The sequence below is a fragment of the Nomia melanderi genome, chromosome 13 (genome assembly GCF_051020985.1).
Source record: "Nomia melanderi isolate GNS246 chromosome 13, iyNomMela1, whole genome shotgun sequence".
Taxonomy (NCBI): Eukaryota; Metazoa; Arthropoda; class Insecta; order Hymenoptera; family Halictidae; genus Nomia; species Nomia melanderi.
The window spans coordinates 1417448-1428341 of NC_135011.1; the positions used below are offsets into that span (position 1 = coordinate 1417448).

At 50.7% G+C, this 10894-nt stretch overlaps 2 protein-coding genes across 4 annotated transcripts; one reads left to right on the forward strand and one right to left on the reverse strand.

The window, feature by feature from the left end:
- The first annotated feature begins 840 nt into the window (after window positions 1-840).
- Window positions 841-9395, forward strand: Mgat2 (alpha-1,6-mannosyl-glycoprotein 2-beta-N-acetylglucosaminyltransferase). Of its 3 annotated transcripts, none has more exons than XM_031991594.2 (8): window positions 841-1372; window positions 3724-3986; window positions 4041-4227; window positions 5061-5483; window positions 6002-6311; window positions 7466-7891; window positions 8293-8543; window positions 8620-9395. In XM_031991594.2, exons 2-8 carry the CDS (start codon window positions 3980-3982, stop codon window positions 8846-8848), a joined length of 1833 nt encoding a protein of 610 aa, XP_031847454.2. In that variant the 5' UTR covers window positions 841-1372; window positions 3724-3979; the 3' UTR covers window positions 8849-9395. The 3 variants fall into 3 exon arrangements, with proteins under 3 accessions (XP_031847454.2, XP_031847456.2, XP_031847455.2); XM_031991596.2 differs by lacking the exon at window positions 841-1372 and adding an exon at window positions 1412-2802; XM_031991595.2 differs by lacking the exon at window positions 841-1372 and adding an exon at window positions 2878-3127.
- On the reverse strand, window positions 8961-10867 carry LOC116433469 (protein D2). The gene is made up of 5 exons (XM_031991602.2): window positions 10539-10867; window positions 10330-10439; window positions 10102-10222; window positions 9755-9968; window positions 8961-9671 (listed from the first exon to the last, which is right to left on the reverse strand). The coding sequence occupies exons 1-5, from the start codon at window positions 10555-10557 to the stop codon at window positions 9533-9535; spliced, it is 603 nt and encodes a 200-aa protein (XP_031847462.1). The 5' UTR covers window positions 10558-10867; the 3' UTR covers window positions 8961-9532.
- Window positions 10868-10894: the final 27 nt, after the last annotated feature.

The window sequence follows — 10894 nt, forward strand, 5'->3', positions numbered from 1 at the left end:
AATCGACTCGAACAGATGACAAGCGTCTACTACTTGACACCGTCGTTCCCAGGGTTAATTAACGGTCCGTTTGAAAATGTCCAGAAATGACCATGACTCGAAATGCGAGGGTTAACCTTTCGTAACTCATCGTCGCAGTTTACGTAACCGAACGATCTGCCAAACGGAGAGGATCGATGAAGCGAAACCTCCATCGAACTTTATTAACCCTAATTGAACCGCGATGCGACTTTGAATCATGTATGAACTTTTTACTGAAGTTTTTTGAATATTTCTTACTGCATTTTCAAAAGTTTCTTTGGATTTTGTAATCTGCCCCTATAAACAGAAACAATGACATTCTAATCGTTCCCTTAATTTCATAAGTGATTGAGAGTCACCTTTGAACTTTTTACTGAAGTTTCTTTGATTATTTCTTACTGCATTTCGAAAAGTTCAAACATTACGAGCAGGTCAAAGTTCGTTCCATCGAACCGGTTCACAACGCCACCGAATTCTCTATAAAAAAACACAAACAAACAACAACAATCAAGAAATTTTCCATCCACTTAATATTTCATTTCGTGAACTTAATATTCGTCCTTATATTCTCTATAAAAAACCACAAAAAAACAACAACAATCAAGAAATCATCCATCCACTTATTACTTCATTCCATAAACTTAATATTCGTCCCTAAATTCCCCATAAAAGAACACAAACAAACAACAACAATCACAAAATTCTCCATGCAAAACCAAACAACCCAAGCGAGTTCCTCAAAAAACCCACCCTCCAACGAAACTCAAAGTCTATTATCCGTCGAGAACTCGAGAGCGTGCGGCCAGCGTTATCGACGTCGACGCAGCTCCGGCGTCGACGTCGACGCAGGCGGCGGCCGTCGGGTGCGACGATAGAAAGCTCCGAGGGATGGCAGGCCAAGAAAATCGATTCCCCGGATGGAAATCGCACCCCCGTGAAGGGGTCGCGTGTTCCGTGTGTGCCAGCGCGTATCGTGCACCGTGCATCGTGCATCCTGCATCGTGCAACGTGCATAGTTCGGCTCGCAGTTCGTCGAGACGCGAGTGAAACGGTGGGCGGAGTCGTCGACGTCGGCACCGCCATCCACGTCGTCCGCATCGTCATCGTCGTCGACGTCCTCGTCGCTGCCGCCGCCGCTGTCGATCGCGTTCGTCGCTGTGCTCCGAATTCGAAGGAACAAAAGACGCTGGCATATGAGAATCGCTCGCGATCATCGCGAGAACACGGAAACGCTGGTCTCAATGTCGCGTCGCTCCTCCTGCCCCGCGTCCCTCGCGATCTACGTGTCCGTCGATACGTGATCAGTCGAGTCGAAAGACGTTTCGCGGATCCACCGATCGCACCGTGCCGCGTAAGTACCAATCGCCATTGAACCGGTCTTGCGACCGATTCCCTGTGCACCCCTGCTTCGCCCTGGCTTCAACCTGGCTTCAACCCCCGCAGCGACTTTTCCTTCCACCTTCGCAGCTGCGGCTCCCAGACGGATCGATATTCCATACTTCTCGTCCTCTTCGGTTTTTCCTGCTCCTACTCGATCTTCGCCCACCCCCGCGACGCCCAGCTGTTCGGCCACCACGTTTTCTCGACGTTTCCGTGGGTCCCTTCGTCCTGGTTTCGAGTGAATCGTTTTACCCTCCTGTGTCGCAGTGTCGCTCTAGATTTCTGTGTTTCGTTTTACTCGAGGATCTCTGACTCGAACGGTTCGAATCGGAATTGTTGACATCGAGATTGCTCGGCGGCGTTCGCCAGCGAGCGGGCGAGACGCAGAATTTTCCGATTTACCTTGAAAACAACGACGCGTGACCGACGGCCGCTCAGTCGTTTACGTGTGCGCGTCATGCGAGTTAACCGTCACACGATACGTAACGCCGGAGGCTGGGCTGGCTCGATTGCGGTATGCGACCGGCAATTAGCAACCGATGAGTTCTCCGCGAGAACTCTGCGCGACACGCGAGCGACGCGCGGTTTTGAATTCTCGGGGACCGACCGGACGTCGGATAGACGGAGAGAGACGTCGATGAGAACTAGAGCTGACGGAGATCCTTAAAGGACGCGTGGACCGGCGAGAAGGAAGAGGATTCGAGAGTTTTATTGAGGAATTAGTAACTGATGAGTTTTGAGAGCTACACGCGCTGTTTTTTAACCCTTAACACTCCACATAGTTTTGTGATATGTCAGCAACTCCTACCAATTTTGATAGTAGTGTCTAGTGAAAATTAACAATGTTGTAACATCTCATAGACCTTTAATTCCCTTAGTACAAACTTTGTACATTTGAAAGATTTAATAATCTTAAGGTAGTTTTCTTAGAATTCATGAAAATATTTGATATTAGAACTGGTGCAATATTGGAGCCTACAGAGCTCAAAGGGTTAATTTACGAGGAAGCAATGACCTAAGCGTCAAGTAGACGAAGCAAAAAGAGGACGCGTGTCGCTAAGAACGCGAGCAATAAGGAAGACAAGAAGATTCAATAGTTTCATCGCGCAATTAGTGATTTAGACGTGAAACTGACGAAGCAAAGAAAGGACGCGTGTCGCCAAGAACGCGATCAAGAAAAAAGGCCAAAAAATTCAATAGTTTCATCGCGCAATTAGCAACCGATGAGTTTTCGACTAGAACTCACGAGAACAAGCTACACGCTTCTTAATTTACGAGAAACCAACGACCAAGACATCCACCTGACGGCAAAGAAAGGACGCGTGTCGCCAATAACGCTAGCGTGTCCCGAAAGATCCTCGAAAGACGCGGTGGGCCGTGAGCAAGAAGGAAAACAAAAAGGTTAAAGAGTTTTATCGCGGCTCGAGCCGCTCGCGTCGAGTAGTTCGGGTTCTCGACCACCCTTCCTCCCGTTCCTCCACCCTCGTACCTCGCGGCCTCCTTCTCCCGCCCGCTCGCGGGCATCTAGCCGTCCCGTTTCTTCAGTCCGCGGCGGCAAGATATCGTTGTGGTTGGCTGTCGTTCCCGCGGATATCCGCATTGTTTCGCGTCAACCAGCGAGCAAGTCAGCTGACCTAGATTGCGCGGGCACGAAGCGAAATGGTATATCGGGCCACTCGATGCTCGTCTACGGGAAACTGCAAGCGATCTCGTCCGTGGCCAAGAGGTATCGACGACGCCGCGCTTCTTTCGCCGCCGCTCTCCACCTAATTGTACTCGCCGGCGTCCTACGTCGTCAGCGTCGTCGTCGTCATCCTCGCCGTTCCTTCCCTCGATTCCGCTCCGACTCGAGTTCATCCTAACACCGACTTGCGACGAGACTGTTCCGCTGGCTGTTCCCAGATCAAGAGTTATCGCGACGCAGTCGGAAGATCTACGTTTCGAGGCGATTCCGCTCTAACGCGAATTTCTCCTAACACCTACTCGCGACGAGACTGTTCCGCCGGCAGCTCGTCGCGGCGGTAACGTTCCGAGATCAAGGGTTATCGCGACGCAGTCGGAAGATCTACGTTTCGAGTCGATCCGAAGCGCCGCTGATCTCGATCGTCCCATTCTAAAGTTGCGCGAGTCCGCGTGCCGGACTAAAAATACACGCGTCGAGCGTGTTCGCCGTCCAACAGGAAGAGCAGACCCGGAATCTCTCGGCGGACTCGGATGAAATGGAAGTAGAGAGCAACGGAACAGATTGACGGATATTTCGAACCGTTCTCTCAGCGTTTGTTCGACGCTGAGGTGTAAAACGAGGGTGTTCTCTGTTTGCAGGCTCTGACGCCGACATGAGAAGGTGTCCGCCGCCTCCTCTCGCCGAATCGAGGTAAGGTGAGATTCGCCTGCAGCCGCGCGCCACGCGAGAACGCGAACTTCCAAGGATGGGCGACGCGAAGCTGCCGGAACGACAGCAATTTCCCCGGCCACGAATCAGCGGAGAGGACAGCCTCGCGGCGAGCAGAGGACGGAGACAGGGACTCGAGCTCGTGGAGACAAACTTATCGCGGAACGACCCCCTGGGAATGTCAGGATGAGAGGTGAGTAGGCCGCAGCGGATTCTGCCCGGTTACCGTATCGCGCACGGCTTTCAGGAGGGACACTGCTCGGAGGTGGAATCAGATCGATCCGTGGAACTTTTCTGAGAACGCTCGTCGTCGTTTTTCTCGCCACCTTTCTTTGGCTTCAACTGCACGTGATCAGCCTGACCAGCCGCGACTCCGCCGGGCAGGCCTCCTCGAACGAAACGCTGTTCGCCCTCGTACCGCAAGAGCTGCACAGGTAAATGGATCGATGGGCTGATCGAGGAATGGAGAATGGAGGTAGCGAGGATCGCGTTGCGATCGGTCAAGAGTGAATCGCGAAGTCGTGGGATGATTGAGCGGGAGGATCGATGGGAACTATGGTGTTTAAACAGTTAACTGTGGAATTTAGGTGGAGACACCTCTGGTTCTGAGAGGAAATCGGAAAATCGAGTACTCGTCGAACGAAGGGCGAATGTGGAGTATATTTTAACCCTTAGAACTCCAGATTGTTGTGTAATCTAGCAACTGCAACTAATTTTTATGGTATCCCTAGCGAAAATTGATGCTATAACATTTCTCAGATCTTTTATTTTCCTTCTCAATGCAAAATTTGGATGTGTGAAATCTAATAATTGTACAGTAGTTTCTTTAAGATTCATTGAAATATTTAATATTGTAACCGCTGCAATATTAGAGCCTACAGAGTTCAAAGGTTAAAACAAGCGCTGTCGCGTTGCTTGGCTTCTCTCGATATGAAATAACGAGTTTAACTGTGTTCGACGAGCACACGCTCCATTTTTCGATTTTACTGCTCGCAGAACCAGAGGTTTTTCCACCTAAATTCCACAGTTAACTGGTTAACACGCTGAATTTTCCGTTCAGACCAAAAATGAATTCTCATTGAAAAACGAAGAACTTTTTAAAAACTTATTGTAGAGTCAAAGATAGATATGTTAATATCATGCATACTGCGGCTATTTAATTTTACTTGATTATAAAAATGTGGGTCGTATACGCCGCTGAAGGGAAAGTCTTAAGAAAAATGGCCCGGCATTCAACGTGTTAAGGAAACGAGCGAAACTGTCGCAGGTTTCTCAAGGACCGTCGGAACGGCTCGTCCGCGTCCGCCAACGCGAGCTCGGAGACCCTGACGGAATACGAGATAGCTGAGATCCGACGTAACATCGAGAAAGCGAACGCCGAGCAGAGGGTGTACAATGAAGAAGCGTTCGGCCCGTTGGCCAACGACGCGCCCGTGATAGTCGTCCAAGTGCACACGCGTCTGACGTATCTGAGGCATCTGATAGTGTCGCTGGCGCGGGCCAAAGACATCGAGCAAACCCTCCTCGTCTTCAGCCATGACGTCTGGCACCCGGACATCAACTATCTCGTGCAGAGCGTCGACTTCTGCCGCGTGATGCAGATCTTTTACCCCCACAGCATACAAACTCACCCCCATTCGTTCCCTGGCGAGGATCCCAACGACTGTCCGCGGAACATTCGCAAGGAACAGTGAGTAACTTCTTTATTCTTCGTGGCTGATTGATTGGTCTCTCTTGGAGAATCGTGTGATGACTTTCTGCGACACTGATAAGAGAGCTCGACTTGCCAAACAGAATCTATGGTTGCGTTTCAAATGAAATTCAAATGAAATACTCTGTTGTTCATTATACTACAAGCATAGACGTAGAACACACCTAGAATCGATTTTTTTGAGTGAACTTGCTTGGGGTAGTTTGGCTTTGGACGATTTCTTTCGTGATTGTTGTTATTTGTTGTCAGTATTTTTTTCATGGAGAATTCGTTGGCGTTGTGAACTATTTTATTCCATTTTCTACAAATTGATGACAAAAAATTGAGATATACAAAATAATAATATTAATATGCTATAGCAAATCTAGTGGTGACTGAGGGTCACCTCTCGAGCGCAAAGGGTTAACGATTGTTAACCCCTTGGCGTACTATTTACTTTCGTCACTAAGGTTAACGACTGTCGACGTTGAGATCTATTTCCTACTCCGTGCTCGCAGGGCCTTAGACATCGGTTGCGTGAACGCGAAGCACCCCGACCTGTACGGCCACTACAGGGAGTCGAAGTTCACGCAGACGAAGCATCATTGGTGGTGGAAGGCGAACCGCGTGTTCGATCAACTGTCGATCACGAGGAACCATACCGGTATGGTGCTCTTCCTGGAGGAGGACCACTACGTCGCCGAGGACTTTCTGCACGTGCTGAGACTGATGGAACGCACCTGCAAGCACAGCTGCGAGAGATGCAACGTTCTGTCGTTGGGCACCTATCTGAAGACGTATAACTATTTCGCCGACTTCAGTCGAAAGGTGAGAGTCTCCGATTCGCGGCCGTCTTTTCGGCATTCTAATCGCTCCGCGTCGCCGACGGTTTCCGCGGATGATATGTTTCCATGCTCATCAAATTTCATTTCTGTCATGCATCGCCTTCGCGTCGCCTCATCTCGTTTCGCCGCGGAGTCACGCTCTCTGTCTCTCCCCGTCTTAATCTCCGATTCACGTTGCCTCTCCCCGGACTCGTGTCTCTTCCGGTCTTGCCGTACGAGAGGAGAAACGCCGCTAATAAGAGAATAATTACCGGGGAACGTTGTCGGCGCCGATAATGACGCTGGTGGTAGCTAACAGCGGTAGCAGTGGCGGCTCGCGTTCAACAGAATTTAACATTCGTCCCTTTTTAACACGTTAAGCGCCACGAAAATCTTAAGCGTTTTCCCGTAGAGCTTGTCTTTTGCAGCAAAGAGAAGTAGGAATAATTATGAACTGTTTGGCGTTGCAAAACAAAAGAAATAGGAGGAGAATGTGACGTTCTCAACATCGACGCAGTCTTGATAAAAGTCGACGAGCGACCGTTTCCGATATAATTCATCGAATTGACGGTTGTAATTAGGTTAATACGAGTGCTTTTTCTTGAATTTACACTTGTGCAATATACAATCCTTAAGCTTAACACTTAGACCGCCTGAAAAGAACTATGACTACAACCTCCTCCATTATCTTCAATTGAACTCATTCAATTAATTCGGATTGAAACTGGTTTTGTAAAAACAAGGACATTTGATGGACTGCAATCCGACTTCAAGACTTACTAAACAACAAGAGAAAATATAAACAGAATAAAAGGCAACACGTTGCTAAGTGAAAAATGTTAATAACAGCCATCTCACAGTTTCTGAAGAAACATCAGAAAGCTAAAGATTCTCCGTAGCAGCCCCTAACTAGCTACGAGCCGCCACTGAGTAGCATTGGTAATCAGCAATCCAAAAGAACCGCGAGCGACAAGTGATTAGATGCCTAAGACGGGAGGGACGTGTTGAGAGGCACGGGAAACCCTTTGAATCGACGGTTTAGATTGGAATCGCGTGTAAATCTCTTGACAGTAGGTGCGTACCATCTGTATCGAACAGTAGTTCCATCTCAGTGTGAATATCTGTGTGTCGATGTTTCACGCACGGCCCGTCCATTAGTTCGTTGGCGTCAACAGCGCCCTGAAAAAGGAGCTTCTGCGGGGTTTAAAGAGGCGGGAAGCGTCTTCGGGCCAGCAGCAACAGCAACCGCAGCAACAGCCGCAGCAACAGCAACAACAACAGCAGCAGCAGCAACAACAGCAGCAACCCGCAAAAGCTAAAGATAACGGTATCAGCGTGTCCGGCGCTGGGACTGGGGCGGCAGCCGAGGCCGGAACCGAAAGTAGCGACAGAATCGGCGCAATCCCAACCAGCGGCACAGCCGTTGGCACCACCACCGCGTCCAGCTCGACGTCCAGCTCGGGTGGGAACGTTAGCGGCGCAGCCAGGGCTGTGTTATCCGCTGGTCGGAGCGCGCTCACGGCGCAACCTGTTCCCGCATGGGCTTTTCAGCTCCTACCCGGTCTCTACAATCATTATCAAAAGGTTCCCGACATGTTCCGACTCGTCCAGCTCCAGTTCTCTTAGCCGATCTTTCGTTTCGTCGTGGAACGTCTCCTCGACTTTCGTCCCGTCCTCCGACACTCCGCGAGAACACTCTCTCTCTCTCTCTCTCTCTCTCTCTCTCTCTCTCTCTCTCTCTCTCATTCTAGGAAAACGCACGCGCGCCTTCCCGTATCGCGTCCGTTCTGTTTCAAAAAGAAAAAATGTTTCATTCGACACTCGAGAAACCTGGACAATAAACCGCTCGCTCGCGCGCGCTCGCACGCACGCACGCACGCACGCCACGCCACGCACGGATCGCCCCGCGACGATACTCTATTTCCTATCCCTCCGACCGACGAGAATGTACGCGCTCGATGAACGTATCCTATCGTTCTCGACAGGCCGAGGTAATCCCTTGGATATCGAGCAAACATAACATGGGCATGGCGTTCAGTCGCGTCACTTGGAACAAGTTGAGAAAGTGCGCCGCGCAGTTCTGTTCCTACGACGATTACAACTGGGACTGGAGCCTGCAACACATAGCCCAGTCCTGCCTGCCGCCGAGCAAGGGGGCCGGCGTCGCGCCTCGGACCGAATCCGGCCTGATCACGATGATGATGAGAGCACCCAGAGTTTTCCATATCGGCGAATGGTGAGTACTGGCCGCGTTTGTCGCGCTCTGTTCTATTTATACCCGGTGCTCCCGTAAACGGACGTCCTCGTTGCAGCGGCGTTCACCATAAGAAGACCAACTGCGAATCGACCGCCGCCATCGCCAAGGTCCAGAACGTGTTGAAGGCCGCCCAGCAGCATCTCTTTCCTACTCAACTGACGCTCACCGTAGCCGGCACCGCGAAAAAGGCGAAGTTAAGGAAGGGCAACGGCGGATGGGGAGACGTGCGAGACCACCGGCTCTGCTGGAACATGACCGTCAATCCGGACCTCGCTCTACCTTGAAACCGACGAGCGATCGAGTCGCTGCGTCGAGTTCGTTCCACGGGTTCCCGTGAAAGTCGCTGGACAACGAGAGCTTGCCCGCGTCCCGCGAGTTCGCGTTTATTTTCCTTTGTTTCCCTTCCCGATGAGAGATACTCTGTTTCTCGTGCAAGTTCCTTCGAAGCCGAAATTCGAATCGTTCTCACGCGATCTCCTTAGCAACGGTTGTTTCGTGTCGTCGAGAGAGACTCGCTCGACTCGCGCGTTGACGACTCCATCGCGAACGTACCCGACAAGATGGCGCCTCGTTCGGTCACGGGCAGATTCGACAGCGTCACGACCCGGCGTGCATTGGCTGTCGCGACTCCGTCGAGCTTACGGGAACGCCTGTAACCTCTTTAACTCGCTGAACGAGTGGCACGCGCGAAGGACCGAGCTGGAAGAACGTTCGCGGAACAACGTCTTCGCTCGGGCTACGCGGCGAACCGAGTCGCGATATCTGGATAGGGTACATTTTATATTTATAACGACGTCAACGAAAATAAACGAATCGACCGATTGATTTGTATCTGTTTATAATTGAAACTTTATTATATCCAGCGTGTCCCCGTCAACGATTGCGCCGTAGATCGCGAGTCCGAGCCTACTAATTCTTTGTACCATCACCCGTGTTACTGTTCGGTTGCGAGACGTCCGGTCCCGCACTTAAAACCCTAGCAGCTTCGCATATTTCGGCACGTTGTCGTCGTACTCCGCTACCATGAAGTTCCCTGCTATCGGCCCTTCCAAGCTGTACTTCTCCGCGAATTTCTTTATAGAGAATCGCCTCCGCTGCTGGCCGTCCCTGGAACGAAACCATCGCATCAGTACTCCTTCACCAGGACTCTCCAGTCTTCGGGAATTACAAACGATCCAATGGTGTTTCACCTGTTACTCAGTCTTCTCTCGTCGAACGTGATGGACCCTTGATTCTGCTTGTAAACCAGGAAAACGTATCGGTGTTTGCCGCTGCCTTTGGGCGGAGCAGGGCCCACGTACTCGGCGAGGACTTCTCCTTTCGCGATGTTCTCCTCCGGTATGTTTCCCACGAGCCAGTGTCGAAACTCCCGATTGTATCCCTTCCTCGTCGGCGCGTCGGGATCTGCGAAGACACGCGATCAGACGCTGACAACGCCTCGATTCGAACGATTTCTCGCAGCGAAATCGGTGATCATACCTCTCGGAGACCGTGAGAAATCGATGCGAACCGGAATTTCAGAATCGTATAGGTTTACCTGTCAGCACGAGCGTGTAGAGGACTCCTCCCTCGTGTTTGTAATGGATCTGAGGGATCTGCTGCGTCTCGCTCGGCGTTAATTCGTTCCCGAAGTTGACCGCTTTGTCTCCATAGCTGACCTGAATCACGCAATAAAGACACACGATCAACGGATCCGATCCGGTCGGATTAGACGCTGCTAATCAGAACGTTGGACTGCACACAGTATACCGAACGTTCGTCGTACCTCGATTTTCTCGGTAGGCGCTACGTCGATTATATCCGGCACAATTTTCGCTCCCTCGAATTCCGACTGGACGTTCGCTGCGACGATTATATGGAAACCGCAAACGATTCCTGAAACGAATCGGCCGCGCGATTACTTTAGAATATTCTCGCACGACCAGCGCGTTCGTCCGAGAGAGTTCCGTTACTGGAACAGTGACGTCTACGAACCTACGATTACAGAATACATGGTTCCTTCGTCGACTACACGGTTGGTACTCGGAGACTGCGGGCCGAACAACTTCGCCGAACGGTTTTATTTCCCCTTTAAGATTCCCCTTCCAGACGCCGCCTCTCACCTGAGCAACTTTTCCTTTCCTACCATACTATAGCACATCGTGCCCGAAGTCGGAACATTAACGAGCTCCCACTTTCTTTTACGTCTGTCTCCATATCCAACACTCCCTCGATACGTCCTCGTCCTCCTATTTTCTCAACACTGACACGTGGTATATCTTCAACCCATTTGCATCAGAAAGAGATACATTTTATCAGCGCCATTGCCGTGTGGCTACATTATTTTTTCG

Excerpts from the sequence above, each read along its gene's own strand:
- Mgat2 (XM_031991594.2), top strand. Across the intron at positions 4,228-5,060 it reads GTACCGCAAGAGCTGCACAG|GTTTCTCAAGGACCGTCGGA; the intron begins GTAAATGGATCG and ends AAACTGTCGCAG. Across the intron at positions 6,312-7,465 it reads TCGCCGACTTCAGTCGAAAG|TTCGTTGGCGTCAACAGCGC; the intron begins GTGAGAGTCTCC and ends CCCGTCCATTAG.
- LOC116433469 (XM_031991602.2), bottom strand. Across the intron at positions 10,223-10,329 it reads CGCCTACCGAGAAAATCGAG|GTCAGCTATGGAGACAAAGC; the intron begins GTACGACGAACG and ends TGCGTGATTCAG. Across the intron at positions 9,969-10,101 it reads CTACACGCTCGTGCTGACAG|ATCCCGACGCGCCGACGAGG; the intron begins GTAAACCTATAC and ends GTGTCTTCGCAG.